The sequence below is a fragment of the Colletotrichum jinshuiense genome, chromosome 2 (assembly GCF_051148585.1).
Source record: "Colletotrichum jinshuiense chromosome 2, complete sequence".
Taxonomy (NCBI): domain Eukaryota; kingdom Fungi; phylum Ascomycota; class Sordariomycetes; order Glomerellales; family Glomerellaceae; genus Colletotrichum; species Colletotrichum jinshuiense.
The window spans coordinates 4,905,344-4,923,119 of NC_139309.1; the positions used below are offsets into that span (position 1 = coordinate 4,905,344).

At 55.6% G+C, this 17,776-nt stretch overlaps 4 protein-coding genes across 4 annotated transcripts; 2 read left to right on the forward strand and 2 right to left on the reverse strand.

Moving 5' to 3' along the window:
* Nucleotides 1-5,730: 5,730 nt before the first annotated feature.
* On the forward strand, nt 5,731-7,878 carry EsH8_II_001285 (kinase-like domain-containing protein; the record flags this gene model as incomplete). Its single annotated transcript, XM_083264583.1, has 7 exons — nt 5,731-5,773; nt 5,947-6,069; nt 6,172-6,283; nt 6,335-6,539; nt 6,618-6,773; nt 6,843-7,294; nt 7,347-7,878. 7 exons carry the CDS (start codon nt 5,731-5,733, stop codon nt 7,876-7,878), a joined length of 1,623 nt encoding a protein of 540 aa, XP_083121905.1.
* A 2,732-nt stretch (nt 7,879-10,610) lies between these two features.
* On the reverse strand, nt 10,611-12,429 carry EsH8_II_001286 (bZIP transcription factor; the record flags this gene model as incomplete). Its single annotated transcript, XM_083264584.1, has 3 exons — nt 10,611-10,803; nt 10,858-11,900; nt 11,950-12,429. The coding sequence occupies 3 exons, from the start codon at nt 12,427-12,429 to the stop codon at nt 10,611-10,613; spliced, it is 1,716 nt and encodes a 571-aa protein (XP_083121906.1).
* A 3,066-nt stretch (nt 12,430-15,495) lies between these two features.
* Nucleotides 15,496-16,814, forward strand: EsH8_II_001287 (uncharacterized protein; the record flags this gene model as incomplete). The annotated part of the gene is made up of 3 exons (XM_083264585.1): nt 15,496-15,693; nt 15,748-16,459; nt 16,510-16,814. The coding sequence occupies 3 exons, from the start codon at nt 15,496-15,498 to the stop codon at nt 16,812-16,814; spliced, it is 1,215 nt and encodes a 404-aa protein (XP_083121907.1).
* Nucleotides 16,815-16,992: 178 nt separating this feature from the next.
* EsH8_II_001288 (Pre-rRNA-processing protein TSR2-domain-containing protein) lies at nt 16,993-17,601 on the reverse strand (the record flags this gene model as incomplete). The annotated part of the gene is made up of 1 exon (XM_083264586.1): nt 16,993-17,601. One exon carries the CDS (start codon nt 17,599-17,601, stop codon nt 16,993-16,995), a length of 609 nt encoding a protein of 202 aa, XP_083121908.1.
* Between the last annotated feature and the right edge of the window lie 175 nt (nt 17,602-17,776).

The window sequence follows — 17,776 nt, forward strand, 5'->3', positions numbered from 1 at the left end:
CTTACCACGTGGAGTGAGACTCGGGTTAGCGACGAATGTCACACGGTGAAAGTTGACTTGACGGTCCCCAAGACCATCCATATGCTATCAGCTACGCAACTGTTAGTAAGGGCGCCTAGGGTCGCAAAAGTGGAAGGTGATCAAGCTTAAATATATTGGTAACGGGGAGCGTGAAATGAGGTTTTTGGTAGACGCGTCGAGACGTTAAAGTCGATGCCACCCAAGGAACTCGCCGAGCCATTGTCCCCTGACAATGGAGCCTGCCAGACTAGGCGAAATGGCCGACTCTCGCGGCAGTCTCGTTTTGGGTTTGAATGCGATCTGCGGGATCAACGTCGAGGCCTGTCAAGGCAGTCCACCGCGACATTGCAACTGGCAGGGGGGGCCTTCAGGAGATTCGCGACAGCTGAAGGCCTGCCGGCGTGTCGTCAGCTGTCAAATGTAAAAGGGGGGATAGGGATCATGTCGTGCGTTTGACGGAAATGACCGGCGATGGATGCAAACATGTCTACTCCTCCATTCGGACTTTCTGAAACGAACCTGCAGATTTGTGATGGTGCTTAGAGTCGGCATGGCGCACTGTTGTTGGCCGTTCCTTTGTGATTTCTTTGTCGCCTGGAAATGCGACTTCTCGCCGTTCGAAATCGAAAATCCCGTCTATTTTTGGCCATGGACGAGGGAGGGAAATGTAGCTCTCAATTCTTTATTGCAAACGTCTCGACATGTGCATGTTTGGCATGCGTGGCAGTGGACGGAAGACTGCCTGCTTCTGTTTCTCCCCCGACAGCGGTTTCCATTGCAGTAGTGTCTCGAGTTGGGCTGATGTCCGCGCAGGGTCTTGACTGGTCCCGCGTGGCACGGTGGAGGGCGGACGGGAAAGAGACGAGTCGCTAATCTGGGACGGCATGAATCTAAGGGGCAGAATATTTCCAGAAGGCTACCCAGTATTCCCATCCCACATGAGCTCTGTGTCTCGGATTGGCCCAGCCATGCACTTGCTTCACTGGCAGGCGGTATGACCGTCCGTCGAAAGCGGGGGCGGCGGAAGCCATTGGTTCTCAGTGAGTAAAATAGCACAGTCTTGAGACAGCAGTGGCGTGAATCTGATGGAAGAGGCCCGGAGCCCCGTCCACCTGTCTGTCATCCTGGCTGGTTGCCCTCCCGCTGGGTGATGGCTCACAGGACCTCGGACGCTTGACCTGGAGGCTCACGGGCCCCAGTAGCCAGGCGTGCCGATGAAGACATTTCTTGCATGGCTGGGTCGGTCGACCCACGATTTGAGTCGTATGGGCGGGCCTGTCCCCTAGAATGGATTAGACGGCGGAGCATCACAGCGGAGGAGCGAGGTTTTGATGAGATGCTCCATACCAAGCAGATAGGAGGTTTCTCGGTCGAGAAAAGAGCCATCACCTGTACCCCTCAAAGTAGAAGTGCCGAGTCCCCTTTTGATCGTGATAGTGACGTTGGTCAGGGCTACAGTGAGGCAGCGCAAGCAGGGTCACGATGTGGTAGATGGCGAGCGACTACGGATAGACCATCACATTATTCTCACGTGGTTGGCAAGGATGCCAAAGCCGACTTGCTGCCACCGACGCCGCCTGTTTCTTGATTTGTCCTGAATCAGATAGCGCCAGCCCACGCCGCCCGTTTGTAGGGCGGAATGCTATGGGATATGGTAACATCCGTACATAGCAGGTAGCGTGTGATTCAACTCTTCATGGACGTAGGGGACGCGCTAGTCTGGCACTGGGTTCCCATGTCTCCCAGGTTCGTGATTCTCAGCGTTCTGCTCTTGTGCCCGCAGTGGACCTTGTCAGAGTGCGGAAACCGTGATGTTGGTGCCCAAGCAAAGTCCAGTGTCCCAAGTGCTGAAGTTGGTTGTCGGACGAAAGGAGTGTCTTGTTGCCTCGGTCTACCACGCCCGAGACTTCATCCGCTACAGCCGTCCCGTGTCTGACGGTATCATGGCTTGCATTGCTTGCCGAGCGCTTGCATCGATGGAATGGAGATACATCACAGGATGTAAAAGAAACGACGTCACCAGGTCGACACCCGAAGTCAACGGCAAGGACTCGGGTCAGCGACTAATAGATAAAAGTAGGCTCCAGGCCGTGGTGGCTCGTCAGCGGGTGACCTCGTGGCCGCAGCAACTCATTTAGAGTGCATGATGTGGTCTGGCATTGCTTGACTTCATTTTGCCCTCTTGTCAAGCTTTCGGGAAGGTTGAGGGAGGTATTTTGCTTCGTTGGAAGTGCGGCTAGTGCTTTGGGATTTCGTCGTTCTTGGGAGTCTTGCCCTCAAGCCAATGTCTCCCGAGCGTGGCGCTCGGCAGTCGACGGTCTAGATGCGGGCGGCTTCTCGACGGTGAGGAAGGGGGCCAGCCACCTTTGCCGAGTTGAGTTAAGGCTCTTCATCAAGCTTGCCATGAGCGATTGGTAGGGCTGCGTATTACAAGGGCCATTTGCAAATTTGACGAGGATGCCGCCCCCAAAGTTTGATTGGGTTGCACAGTAAAGCAACCGAAGCAAACAGTTTCGACATCCGAGTTGTGGGCATGAGCCAAAGTTGGGGGAGAGCAAACTGAAGCTTTCTACACTGACCAATGACCAGGTCGCATCCTGTTTTTGTCTTTCCGGAGGTGATGCAAGGCGATGGATGACAACAATAGCAGGAGAAAGAGCAAGAGCAAGGCCGGGCAAGGAACAGGAACAAGAACAAGACCAAGAGCAATGCAAAGTGGCGAGTCCGCCCATGGCAGGCAACTACATAACAGCATTGCGTTGCCATCCATTCATTCACTGCCTGAGGTTTGTTTGGCTTTGCAACTGCCAATGTAGCGTGTAATTGCGCGACTTGCAGAGGAAAGGACTAGACCATCTTACTTGAGGTGCACGTTCCCCAGCCCACACACCAGGGAAGGATCCAGAGATCCCTTAATTAGACGGGTAGGTACTTGGGGGTACAATACCGTCGCAGTCAAGTTTGGAGGCAGCACATGTGCACTGGACCAAATCCGCCCTAGCGATTTTAGTAGGCAGCTCCTACCTAATTTGCCCTCATCCCAGAGCCATGCCGTCCCGGCGGGCACTCCGACTGAGCCAATGAGTCGACCCCAAATCACTGACTTTGGAGCTCTGTAAGCATGTATGTATTCAGCTGTACCTTTGGTCCAGCCCTGGGCTGGAGACTCCTGATGGAAGCTGGGGGAGGTGAGGTACGAATAAATGCATGGTACCCGCACTGCAGAGCGGTTTCTTTCTTTTCCTTCCAGACGACTTGGGACCCTTGAACCAGGGTGCTCATGTTTTATTACATAGCCGCATTGAATAAGAAAAGACGAGAGAGAGGGCAAAAGAAGAAAAGGGCCGATCCCAACTGGCTGGCAGCAACCGACCAGGAAAGAAACAAACGGCCATCTGTTACAGAGTTCGTCGATGGGCTTTCGCTCGTGTGCTCTGCCACCACATGACATGTGGCTTGATGGAATGGGATCCCCCCCTGGCATGGCATGCATGTTGGCTCACTACTCAAGCTCTTCATCTTGACCAGATCATCTGAAACTTGACGCCTCTTTGTCTCTTTCCTTGCTGCCGAGTCTCTTCTGCTGCTTGCCTCTTGCCTAGGTAATACCGGTACCTAGGCTGGACTCATGTCGTTGCTTTCTTTTGAAAGTTAGGTCTGTCTGTCTTGGTTCCTTAGCCTGGCAACAGGGCTGCTTTACACTACGTTTGGAGACCCAGAAGGATCAACAGGAGCAGGGTATCTCGGGTTCGCTGCAGGTCGCGTTGCTTTGTAGATTACTGGCATCATCCATCGTCCATCATCCACCACCCACCGCCCAGTAGCCTCCCTCTCTCCCTTATTGCAACATTCACTCGCCCTCTCACCTAACTCAGGCTACGAGTCTGTGACCCCTGCATCGTTGCACAAAGCCTGTCCACAGGCCTGTCGGTTCCCACTCTTTCTCCCACCCCATTTTCACTTCGATTCGCACTCACATTGCTGTTGCCCCCCCTGCTAATTACTCGCAAGCTACCGTACCCTCTCCCATCCGTGCCACCTCCCACCTCCCACCGCTAATGTACGGATAGACAACGTGGGAGATGTGCCAGATAATTAGCGCCTCACTGCTTACCATGCCCGCAGCTAGCTTTTGGAGCACCCCGGTCGACCTTTTGGCATCTTGCGTACGGCAACAAAAGCAAGCACTCGCTAGCCCGACCTAACCTTACCTGACCTACATTACCGACCGATCCTGCGTCCATCCTGGCTTTGGTGTCTCGAGGCCAGCCGACGACACCGCCTGGGCGTCGTGAAGTAGCCCAAGAACGCGCAATTACGGCGCCGCAGTGGAATCTTCATGGCAGCGCCGGCCGACTATCCACCAGGAGGTTGCGATATAGAGAGATTGACAGAGAAAGGGGGAATCGTGAGAGAGCCAAAAGTAACAGACTCGCCGCTGCCGACGCCGATGTATCATTGGCGACGCTAGATACACCAAGCAGATCCAGTATCATTAGTCGAGTATCGGCGCTAGGCCTTCGTCTACAAGCCACACAATTGTAGCCTTGTCTCGCCTGCACATGTCGACAAAAGCACGGGGTCAGGGAGGGGACCTTATCGCGTTTGACACGGCACACAGGATACATTTGGAGCTGCTCAGGGTACGCCAAGGTAGCAGGGTACTTCGCCTTGCCTTGCCTTGTCTTGCCTCACCTTCATTTGTCTGGCTTTCCTTTCACCGTGTATGCTGCAAAGATGGGATACTTTACTATCCAGTACGCCTTTCCAGAGCCAGTGCGTAAAAGAGATCAATTGAAGTGGATTGCGACGTGGTTGCTTGTTTGCTTGCTTCATTCATTCTGCTGCTGCGCTAGCTGTGGTCACTCCACTGATTGCTTTGCTTGACTGGCCCGGCCTGGCCTTGTTAACCCCCCTCTCCTCCCGGGGGGGGGGGGGGGGGGAGTAGGTAGCGAGAAAGAGAGACAGACCGATAGTGGCAGAGCGCGCGAGAGAGAGAGAGAGAGAGAGGGAGAGGAGAGAGAGAGAGAGTGTGTGTGTGGGCGCGCCGTGGTGGGCGAGAGGCGAACAATTGCTTCTCTTCTTTCTCCTTTTCCTGTCCAAAGCCGGCCCTGGCCTTCGCCGAAACAAGGAAAAGACAAAAAGTAGCACATCCCTTCTTCTTCCCACGGCCTTCCTCCTCTCCCGCCTTTGCTCTGTTCTGAGTCTGTTCAGCACCGTCTAGTCAGAGTCCCGCCCTGCCTTGACTGCCTTGTCCTGTCAGTCTCCCGTTCAATTCCAGAACGGGATCCAGATACCTTTACCGTACTTCCGTTGTACGTCGGCCGTCGTCACCCCTGGCCGTTCTGCTGGTCCCCCTCCCCCCCCCTCTGGCCCTCTCATCCCCCTCCACCAAGTACCACCAAGTCCCCGATTTTGAGACCGTCATTCGAAGTAACTGGCCCTCCATCCCCTGTCACCCCGTGCCAGCTGACTGCAACGGACTCCACTCCTATCTATCTGCCTCCATTTCTCTGCTGGACTCTCTTGTCTCTCTTTCTTGCTCCTTGCCTCTCGTTTTGTCCCGAATTCCCATTCCCCGGCACCTTCATCCAGGAAAAAAAAAACCACCGGCCTCCGTTTGGATCATGGTGCGCATCTGTCGACACTGTTTTCCTTAGATCCAACAAGTGCAGACGTGAGAGCCATTGAAGAGGACTGCACGTCGCAATGGGCAATAGCCAGGGCAAGCCCATCGACTTGGATGGCGAAGGTATGTCTCGCAGTCCCTCGCTGAATGCACAACACCACCACCACCACAACCACCACCACCACCACCACCGCTCCCGCTCCCGCTGCTGCATTGCACTGCGCGCCCTTCTGCTGTTCCGCCTCTCCCCGCTACCGCTCCATCGCCGCCAAGCTAATCAGTCTCCCTTCCCACAGTCAACCTCAACCATTTCCGCCTGCTACGAGTAGTCGGCCGAGGCGCCTTCGGTAAGGTGCGCATCGTCGAGAGAAAAGACACAAATCTATCCTTCGCCCTGAAGTACATCCGGAAAGATGAAGGTACACACACCGCCTCGTTGCACAGCATCGTCTCCCCCCACCCGGGACGCGATGCACGATGCGTCGCCGTACACCAATACTGATACTGTGTCCGTGGAATAGTTGTACGATCCGAGAGTGTGCGGAATATTATACGAGAGCGCCGGATGCTTGAGCACGTGAACCATCCGTTTATCTGCAACTTGCGGTACAGTTTCCAAGATATCGAATACATGTGGGATAGCCTGGCAATACTCCTCGATGCATGTTACTGACGATATCCTAGGTATCTGGTTGTCGACCTGATGAGCGGAGGCGATTTACGATTCCATATCTCGAGAAAGACCTTCACCGAAGACGCAGTGCGGTTCTGGATTGCCGAGTTGGGATGCGCTCTCCGATACATTCACAGCCAAAACATCATCCACCGCGACGTGAAACCCGACAACGTTCTCCTCGATGCCGACGGCCACGTGCATCTAACTGATTTTGTAAGTCCCGCCAGATATCCGCATGGCACCCACATCCAAAAAAGAAGAAGAAATGGAAATACTGATTGATTGGTGAAGAACGTTGCCTCCGACATCGTCCCCAACAAAGTTTTGTCGAGCAAATCGGGCACATTAGCCTACCTCGCACCCGAAGTTTACGCCGGCAAGGGCTATGACGTGCGTGCAGACTGGTGGTCGCTGGGTGTCCTCTTTTACGAGTGCATATACAATAAGGTGGGTCAAGGCTATTTTGGGGGGGCAGTCTGAGGGTATCTATCTAAACTGAACTGACACTTCTGGCAGAGGCCATTCGACGGCAACTCGGAGAGCACCCTGAGCCAGCAAATCCAAATCGCAAACCCCAAGTACCCCATCACTTCACCGCCCGTCAGCCTGCCCTGTTTATACGCCATTCGAGATGCTTTGGACCCGAACAGCGACAAGCGAATGGGCGCGACATGGGAGAGTTTCACCAAACACGAGTTTTTCATGATGATCGACTTCGAAGCGCTGGAGCGGAAACAAATCGAACCCGTCTTCGTCCCGGCTGCTGACAAGACCAACTTCGATGCCACATACGACCTTGAGGAGCTGCTACTGGAGGAGGCCCCTCTTGAAGCGAGAGCCAGACGACAGAAGCCTCGCGAGCGATTAAAGGAGGACGCCTCGGACAAGGAGATCAGAGAGGACGAACTTTACAGGATGATTGAAAACGAGTTCCGCCCGTTTGATTACACTTTGGCTGCGTACAAGAAGTATGGACCCACTGCCCCATTGTTTCAACTTGTCAATACTGACTTATTGCAGAATCACCGGCCAAGACGAAGAAGGCTGCTTCCCTAACGGCGAACTTGCGAACATGAACCAGCCGCAGGCTCTGACCACGGACGAGGCCACACCGGTGGCTATGGCAATGAATGGAGGAGCATCGAGAGGTGGCCCGCCCCCGGCGCCGTTACGGAAGAGCTCGAGTCTGGAAAGACGCCCGGGGAGCAGTCACAGCGCAGTGCCCCGTCGACCAGTGTCGAAGCCACCCCCAATACCGCATTACCCCAGCGAGTATTCTAATCAGAGGGCAGCGCCGCCCGGAGCTGGAAAGAGGGTCACCAGCCCAACAGGCGGCATGCAGGTTACGTTGGATGGTGGCGGCAGCTGGTCTGAACTCGCCCGGCAGGACGCTACGCTTCCGACGGACGCCAACACCATCAACGAAGGCAAATCGGAAGGCTCTAGTGGCGTTTTCGGTTTCCTCAGGGGCAAGAAGGGAAGGGGACACAGCCCGAAGCCGAAGGAGAGGGGCGTGCTGGGCAAAGAGGGCGCAAGGCAGGTCATTGGCTAGAAGACAATCGTGGTCTGTTGAAGAGTCGGAAAGACGCACAGGAAGAGAAGGATCGATACCCGAAGAGTTCGGCAAGGCATGAAGGGACTGCTATCCCACGCCCTCCCGGGCCACGCATTGCGAGTGGCTTGAGGACGGCCAAAGTCGTGGCATTCCAGCAACCCTTGCCAGAGCCAATGCGCCTACCACTGCGGATGGCACTGCAGGTTTTGCGGGGACCAGACTACGACGCCGACATAGCAGCGACTGTACGAAGACGGCCCGAGCTGTATTGACACCGGGGGCCCCTCGCCGACAAACAAGACGATGGCTGGCTGTGCTTTCCCCAAAGGGCCAGAACGAATCCTTGCGGGTTCCGCCCACAAACCGGAGCCTGGGCTGGTATATCACACTGTCTAATAGCAGGATCTACGAGGATGAACCGAGAGACAACCAATCCATGATGCATCAGATGGGAAGGAGCGTGGACTAGCGAAGAGAAATAGGACAAACCATCAAGAATATACCCTTTGTAATAACAGTCTACCTTGTACATGCATTCGGCATTCCAGTGGTGTCGTGCAGGCAGGCCGTCCAGATGCATGAACCTCAAGCCGCGAGCCCCCGGGTTATGCGCGTCCGCCCCCCAACTCATCAAAGAAAGCTCTCTAACCCCCATTGAAAAGGAGAAACAGCGAGGAGGAGGTATGGTCGTTGGGGTTCCCTTCGCCTCGGAAGGGGACTGGGTGATGTTGGACGGTTCGAGCAAGTCCGGCCCCAGTCTCCAAGCTCGTCATTGGCTGATGGCATGCTGCAACCGGTGGTTGGTCCCGGGCCTGGGGCCGCAGATCTTCTTTGCCATTCCCACCCACTACCAATCCTCCCCCTCTTGCCTCCTGTCAATGGCCGCCTTTTGATAGGTACTGACTGCATAGGTAATGTCACCCAAACATACGGGACCTAGGAAAGTAGTATACCCTTACCTTTTTGTTTCCTCCCCCCCCCACCACCTCACCCTTCTCTATCTTGTTGTCATCCAATGCCGAGTGCATGCCGCCTTGGCGGACATTACCCGGTAATAGGTCAGCTGAAGGGGGAAAGTGCAGTTTGGGGGGGGATGCAGGAGTCCACGCAGGGAGGAGGGGGAAAGGAGCCGATAGACCAGAACTGAGCAGAGCGGCAGTTGAGCAAGTGTCAGCATTCCATACCGTTCTGGCCTGCCTCGCCCCCCCTCTCCCATGCTCCCATGCTCCCATGCCCCCCTTCTCGCAGAGCCCCCTCCCACCCCCCCAGGGGAGGAACGGGGAAGGGGCTATCACTAGCGGCTGGTGGGTTTGTTTTGGGTTGTTTCGCGAGATAATCACCAGAGAACAGACAGCACGGGAGAGAGGGAAACAACGTGACAGGGCTTTGTGCGGCGTAACATACAAACCTGGAGATACTGCACGCTTACGCTCACTCACTCACTCACTCACCCACTCACTCACCGCTCATCCGTACACCCATCTTTCCATCCATCCATCCACCCTCTTCACCTTCCGCCCCCCGAATTCACCACGTGCCGCTCTCGCCGTCTCCCCCTTCTCTCCGCATCCCCGAAACTGGCGGCATGACGGCTGAAAGGTGCGTGTTGGAAGCCCCCGGCACTACACAGCAGGTGGGCTTGTGTAAGGGCCCTCCCCCGGGGGGATGTAAGCCATGCCCACGCGTCTCCCCCGACCCTTTTGCAACCAACCCCCTTCCAAATAAATAATTAAAACAAAGAAAAAGAAAAAAAATGCATGCCGTTAGATCCGTAATAGGCCATTATAAAAGGTCATATATAGCCAGACAGAAGAAAATCGACATTGTTCACCCGTCGTTGGGGCAGTCCTCTCTCCGCCCCTGACCTTGCGCGAGCGCGAGCGCGCTGCAGATCCGGATGCGGGACACAGCGCGGGCGTGGAATGCGGGCGGATGCGGGGGCTAGGGAGGTGGGTTCGTGTGTTTTGGGCAAGGTAATGGGGAACAGGACAGGGGAAGTGGGCGTCCCGGTTACCAGCGATGATAAGAACATGGGGGCCATGGGTGGGAAAACGGAAATGCCCATGTCTATCTGTAGTCTATGGAGGGTTGGCGATAGCTGCCCGCGTTGCCTTCCTCCCTTCTCCGCGCCGAGCATGACGCCTTTTTCAGCATGTAACGAGACCAAAAGCCTCGCGATATAGCTCCACCCCGAACGAGCGTACAAAACCCGCAAGCAAGACCGTGGGATGGATGGGCAGGCTGTCTCTCACTAAGCTGGATCATGAGATGGCCAACGTGAGTCCAATGTGGAGATTCTCATTTGTTCATCGTAGAACTGCTAACTACCCGAATACTGTGGCATAAAAAAATTACATGTGCTGCAAAAGAATAAACGATAGAAAAAACCCCTCCTTGCCAAGGATGACCGTTTGGTCGTCTGAATATCATCATCATAGCCTCCTTAAACCATTCTCAGTCGGTCGGAAGGAGTCTCCCGCCAGGTACAGGCAAATGCCTGCATGCTGCCTGGCCAGATCCCCTTTGTTCCGTATCTAGATTTCCGATCTGGAAGAATAACCATTCGCCTTGCCTTGGGATCAAACCAAACCTTGAGTTCGCCCTGTTTTTGGTCCGTGATAAAACGCCTGCCTTCCCTAAAGTTCCCGACCGTTTCCTCGATATGCTTCCAAACCTGACCGGCCCATCGCCCTGGGCACATATGCCAATGTACAGTTGGGCGCGGGTGTTCAGACCTTCGCCTTGTTGTCGAAGCAAGCGGCCGCGTCCTTGCCCATCCACTTGTTGACAACGGTTTGGAAGTCTGTCTCGGAAACGACCGGGCCCTTTCCTGAGCACTTGGCCTTCTTCTGGAGCTCACTGCAGAGGCCGTCGAGATCGAACTCGCCGCTCTGCACAGTAGGGCAGTGTTGAAGTTTCTCCCTGTCAGACGTGTGAGTAACAGCAGTGGTAAACAGTTGTTGGAGTGGGACATACCAAATCTTATTGCAGTTGTAGTTCTCGGACTTGACAGCCTCCTTAACTACATCATCGTCTGCGTTCTTGGCAGCATCAATCTGGTCGATAAGATTCTTCTTGGGCACAGCAGGGCTAGGAGCCATGTTATAAGGCGTGATGAAGTCGGCGTCGAGTGCATCATTGAAGAAGCTGTCGTCAAACGTGGCGCCCGATAGGATATTCTCTTGCGGTTCCCGGTAACCACCAAACAGCTGGGGGTCAAACTGCCCACCATTCTGCTGCGCAAGCCAATCGAAGTTGTTGGTGTCGATACCGGCGAACAAAGATTGCTGGCCCGAAGACTCTTCTCCGATGGTGGTCATGGTGTCGACAGGCTTGAAGCCCATTGGCGATTGGGTGAATGGCTCGGGAGACGTGCCGCATGATGAGCTCGGGCCTCCATTTGATTGGGATGAAGCTGACGGCGAGCTAGTCGATGTGCCACCGTTGTTCATGCCGTATGATCCAGAGTCGACGCTGGCACGCGACGTGCCAGTGCCCGTGGAGCCATTGGCGAGGGATGGACTGAAAAGAGAGGTGAAGTTCGTCAGATCGTCCTTGGTGCCAAAGTCGAGTCCACCAATGACGCCGGGGCTGCTGTTGTCCCTGGTGTTGAGAGGGCTGACAGGATTGCTGCCGTTGGCCTGTTGAGGTGCGGAGGATGACCTTGACACCTGGGCAGGCTTGTTGGGCATTTGGGATCCTGGAAGGACGCCAAACTTGGGGAACTCGAACTGGAAATTGACGTCGCTGAGATTGCCGAGGGCAGAGGCTCCAAAACCCATTGCCGTTGCCGCCTTGCCGTGAGTAACGGAGAGGGTGCTCATGGCAGCAAGCTTTGTCTTGTATTCGTTGAGTTCGGCCGTCATTTTTTCGACCTGAGCACGGAGCTGACTGTTCTGACTGTGCGTGTCCTTTGATGCCTTCTCAAGTTCTTCCACCTTCGTTTCGAGATCCTTCAAATGCTTCTCCTTGCGCTCACGGAATGCCCGCTGGGCAGCACGGTTCTGAGCTTTACGTTTCTTGGAAATTGTTAAAACAAGTTCACAGTAAAGGGGTGGTACAACATACTGAGCTCGGCTCGGAGGTAAGCGGCTTGCGCCCGGGCTTCTTGGGAACCTTATCGCTGCTCTCGCGCCTCTTTGCGCCGTTTACAGGTGAGTCTTCGTCATCTTCGTCGTCGGGATGGGCCCTCTTGTCCGACCCATCGTTCTCAGTCGAGTCTGACTTTGTCGAATTGGCTGACTGGGCGCTGTTGGGAATGTCACCAATCATTTTGGCCTGGCCGACGGTGCTGACGTCGAAGTCGAAGCTGGAGTCACCAAAGTCGTAGTCGTAGTTATCCAGGTAGGGGCTCTCCTGGAAGCCATGGGCCGCGCCCTGCGCCGGTGAGGTCTGATACGAGGAGGGCGACATTGACGTGTCCTTTGTGGAGGGTGACTGATTCGCCAACTGTTGCTTGTTCGAATTGAGAGCGGCGTAGAGCAGGCTTTGTTGCTGCGGGGTCAAGATGAAGTTGGTTGGGTAACCACTGTTGGTCGCGGAGGCCATTGCGAAAGAAGCGTAAAGGGGCGAAGTGATGTAGGGAAAAGGTATTCAATTCGGTGCAATGGGGCTATGAAGACAGGTAAACTCGGGAGGCCGATTGCGGCTTGGGTGCCGGGGTCAAGATGCCGTGGGTTTCCAGATAGATCGGGTCAAACGGTGATGTCGCCTGCCGAAGAGAAGGGAACGCTCAACTACCGCGCGACGACTGCGATCCTTCTCCGCAATCCAAGACGTCGAGTCGAGTTCGGCGTCAAAAGAGGTAAGAGGGAAAAGTATGGAGTTTGCGAGGTGGTGACGAAATGGACCAGCTTTGGCTGGGGGTGGGTGGAAGAAGAGTTGGTGCCTTTCTGCCTCAAGTTGCTGCCTGAGTCACAGGCCGGTTTCCTGGCCACCAGTTTCTCGGTTGACAGTTGATGCAGGATCCGGATCCAGAGCTTCCACGGAATTCGGGAAAAGACGTGCTTGGGAGGGTGTGCGTGTGTGATGCGAGTGCGGTAAGGTGAAAAGTTGGGAGTGGTGGCCGCAGTGCGTCTGAGTAGGAAGTGGAGAGAATCGAACTGAATGGATGGCCGCAGATGGAGAGGAGGGGAAGAATTTCAGCGCCCTTCAGCGTCAATTTGTCAGCCGTCATAGACCCCAATCGAGGCAAGGGAAATGGAGGGGGTCGGCCGATGGAGTCGGGGGGCCCTAGCGGCCGTGCAGAGGATGCTCCATTGACGCCTATCCATTGGCCACAATGCCCGTTATCACCGATAAGGCGAAGGGCGCGGGACGTCGTTTTCGCATCATCCAGCCGTCCACCTCCCAAGTCTTCCTACGCTTCCCCCCTCGTGGGCCTTTTTTTTTCTTCCCTGGGAGGGGGACCTTCCCACCTGAGGTAGCCCAGCCCTGCATGCCCTGTTGCCTTGGAAAAGGACCCTTCGAGGCACCAGACCTCGCATCCCCTGCAACGGTAGCGCCTCACCCCCTTCAAAAAGGGTACGTTCGCCACGCATCCTTCTGCTGCCTCTCCGTTCCTACTTTGGGAGCAACACAGCCAGAATGTGGACGAGGCAAATCCCATCAACCAAACACCGTGTCCCTCCATCGTCCAGGCAAATAAATCTCGTCCCATCCATCTCGGATCGTCGCGACTTCGCTATCTCTGAGCCCGGGTTTCCCATACCGGCGCCTGACATCTCAACACTATACAATGGCAACAAGAGGCAAGCATTGGCCGGCAATCGTCTGTCTGTTGCATGACGTGGGGATAAGACACATTGCGTAACACCACAAGTGATGGGTCATCGGCCAAGCCCCCAGGACAGAACGAGCTCCGTCCGCGCTGAGCAGCGCTGCAATAGTTTGTCCGTCTATGGCAGTGCGGCACTATCCTGGCTGCCGATTCTTCAAACGGCGCGCCCGACCTGCTGGATATGAGTCAGGGCCATCCTGCCACACCTGCATGGGCAACCGCATGGTCTTTTTTCGGTCTTGTAAATCCGGCATATGTCCATATCCGCCGGAGGTAACCTCCCATGCCTCCCTTGCTTCCCCTGGCCGATCCGATACCTTGCCCAGATAGTTTCCTAACACTGTTCGTGGTTCCGGCCGAACCGCGAGTGCCTGTGGCGAGACAAGCAACCCATGCTCACGCTCACGCATCCCACACCAAAGACACGTTGGGAAATGGTGTGACTTGCCGGAACTTTAATCGCCTTATGGCCGCGAGGCCGTCTTGGACTAGATCAAGTGTTCATGGAAATTATCGAGAAGCGGGCGTTGGTCCGGGTCAAAAAGGGACTGCCTTGGATGAGGATGATCGTCCTCCTGCCCCGCCGACGCGAGATCTGCTCCCAGGGGGGGGACGCGGCGTAGGCTGTCACTAATACGGATACTCTGATGACAAATGATACGGCAAACACGTCTCTGTCAACGGTTCTGGCCTTGGCTGGTTTGGGTTCAAAATCAAAAGGACGAGAGGGAACAAAACGTGGCCCCTTGACCTCTGTTGTCTGCACTACGAGACGGCAACTCTTGAAATCCCTGCCTTGCTTTCCCGTCCGTTGAATGCTGCGCCATCGCGCGGTCCTTAGCAACTGTTGGTCAGGGACTAACGATGATGAACCCGCTTACTCTCTCTCTCTCCCTTGCATAAATCGGCTAAGAAGGCGTCTAGATCCGAACTGCTCCGCCCGAAAAGCTTACACGGTAAGCCTCGGGACACAGCGAGGGGCGCTTTGCCCCGTGCGGAGGCACGAAGGAGCGAGCCTGGTCCGCAGAGCGTGCCTCCATTGCATCACTTCAGTTGCCTGCAGTGGGTGCAATGCGCTACCGAGTGCCTGGCCCCCAGCAGTTGTAGACCCTTGGTTGCAGTCATATGCCTGCGGACACCACCATCGTAACTAACCTTGGACCATCCGATCAGATGCTTTGGGGCCGGGTCGAGCCACTGGAACATCCGCTGCAATTTGCTAGACTCACAATGCCCAGTGACATGACATTGTGTCCCACGACCGTTCCCATATCTAAGCAGACGGGGGAATGCGCGCCTGAAGCTGCAGGTTATGAGGCGCTGGGGGGCTATCCGCCCGTCCCCGGCGTCGGTAGAGAGTATGTGTTGGTACAGTTCGTTTGCATGATTCTTCGTGCAGAAGAAGGTCCGGCCCGTTCATAGCCCAGTCTGTCTCCCTCACTCTCTCTTTCTCTCCCCCATCACTGACATTCTGACATCATCTGGCCGTTTCTTGCTCCCTGGCTGCGACGTTGAGGCTCCGGGTCAATGAGCGCTGGAATGTCAGCTGCAACCAGTTTCCTCGTGATCAGAAACCAAAGATTCCCGTCGTGACTGTGCCGGGGTCCACCCGTGGGCATGTGCAGTCGATGGTGCCCCCGCATTGACCACCATGCAGCCGTCCACCCCGCCCGTCAGGGGGAAAGCAGCCTCACGTCAAGACATCATTCGTTCGCTGGCTTGGACATCTCGCGCGATTCGCCTCAACTCTGCCCACGCCAGCTAGCCTCGCTACGGCTTTTCGAACCCCAAATAATATCACTCTCGATTTAGGCTTGGTCTGTACAGAATTTGCGATGGATCTGGCCTACGACCACATCCAGGAGAGCTCGCTCCCCAAGGATGCCGACAAGAAGACGGACTCCTCCAAAGAACCCAGGACCGACCAGCCGCAGTCAACTCTGAACGATGATCTTCAAGAGGCCTACAAGGCTCTTTCGACTAGTGCCTGGGGCATGCGAATCGGTGGCTTTCTGGGAAGTGCTGTCAAGCAGGTAAGAGGAAAGGATAACATTCGAGGCGGAGGAACCGGCTAAACCTGAGGCTAGGGGCAAACAGTCTACAAGGAAGCCTCCAAGGAGGTTACGGAGCTCGGCGAGGATGCAGCCAAGGGCTTCACGTCCATCATCAACCGAACGCGATCGCTCACGGTCAACACGGCGCAAGGAGAGACCTCCGGAGATAAGACCAAGGACACCGACAGCCAGACGACACCGACAAAGACCAGAGATCAAGCCTCGGACGAAGCAATGAGCAGTTCGGAGACCTACCTGGCCAGGCTCCGTTCCGAGGCAGCAAAGCGACTCAAGGACTTGCAGAAGGCCGAAGACGCGGCGGATGAAGCTCTGCTCCGCTTCGGCACCAACATCAGCAACTTCCTCAAAGAGGCGGTCAGCATTGCGCCGCCCTCCGACTCCAACAACCAGGGAAACACCGTTCTGTTCGAGAGCAAGGATGCGCAGGGCAAGCGGGTCATTCACGCTTCAAGGCAAGACGCGCAGCTTCACGTTATCCACACAAGCACCGAGAGCTTCGCAAAGGACCCAGCAACAGACGAGTTTGCAACCTGGGCAAAGACTTTTGATATTGAGAAGAAGACGGGAGAGATTAGCGAGGATTTGAACAAGTACCCGGAGCTGCGGTCCACGATGGAGAAGCTTGTACCGGACCAGGTTCCCTATGCTGAATTCTGGAAGAGATACTACTTCCTCAGACATGGCATCGAGGCCGCCGAGGCCCGACGACGGGATTTGCTCAAGGGTGGGTTACGGCAGTCCGGATTCCGTAATGACATGCTAACAGATACACAGCTGCATCAGCCGAAGACGAAGTCAGCTGGGACGACGACTCTGAGGACGAGGCCGCCCCAGCCCCCAAGACTGAGCAGAAGCAAGTCCGCCCGCCGTCAACCGAGTCCTCCACCACCATCCAACCCCCTGCTCAGACCACCCATCTCAAGCCCACCGAATCCCGCAAGTCGAACGACGAAAAGTCTCAGGCCGACAGTGAGGCAAGCTACGACGTCGTAGGCGCCACCTCAGGCGTAGCTAGCCGAGCGCCCAACAGCCCCAAGGATTCGCGCAAGGCTGACGACAGCGATGACGACTGGGAGTAAGAAGGCGGCCTAAGCCGCGTTTTTTATTTATTTTGCTGGCTGGCTGGCGTTGGCTGGGATTGAATTTTGTGGCTCGAATGGCAGCTCTTAATTTGCCGACATTTGTACATCAGCCACGGCCCTTAGTGCACCATTTCCTTGAGACCAAGTCGGGATTTGTTTTCTTTCGCTGGCTTATTTATTTCTTCTTCCTCGTGACCGTGGTGAATCCGTCCTCGTCGACCTCTGGCTGCGGCTTCTCCTTGGGAACGGAAACGAGCTGCGGCGCGTCATCCATGTCGACATCGTCATCCTCCTCATCGTCTTCGCTGTCGTCCTCCCAGTCGGTGTCTTGATCACCACCCTCGACCTTCTTGTAGAGGCCTTCAACCTTGTCGCCCTTGCGGCTGTCCCACTTGTTGCGCAAATCATCCACTACCTCGAAGTTGCCCTTGGCACACTCGGTCCTCAACTTGACGATGCGTTCGGCCACGTCAAAGCCGGTCTCGTCGTCAACGTTGACCTCGAACTCGTCCAGCATGACCTGGAGCAGCATGGTCTCGACGTACTCGGTATCGGGCTCCTCGGGGGCATTGTTGGCGGGGACGGCTTGGCCGTTGGTGATCTTGCTGAACGCGGGGAAGAGCTCGGCGACGGCTCCGGCGAACCAGTCTCTCTTGTCAGCGGAGTCGGGGCCGCCCCAGTGGTTCTGGACGGCGAGAGTCAGGGCCGGCCACATGTGCAGCGAAATGGCAACGGCCTGCTCGAAAGTTGACTGGCAGGCCTCTGGTAAGGTGTTAGCATCCATGTCATATGAATTTTACCCGAGAACGACTTGCCTGCCGTGATGGGGCCTGAAGAACCCGTGGTTGCCATGTTGACTGATGTGTTCGCGGGGTACCTTGGAGGGGCAGATACGTCGGTGACAATTCTGCCAAAATCACAATTTTTTGATGATAGTGCATGCGACGACTTGCACTGTA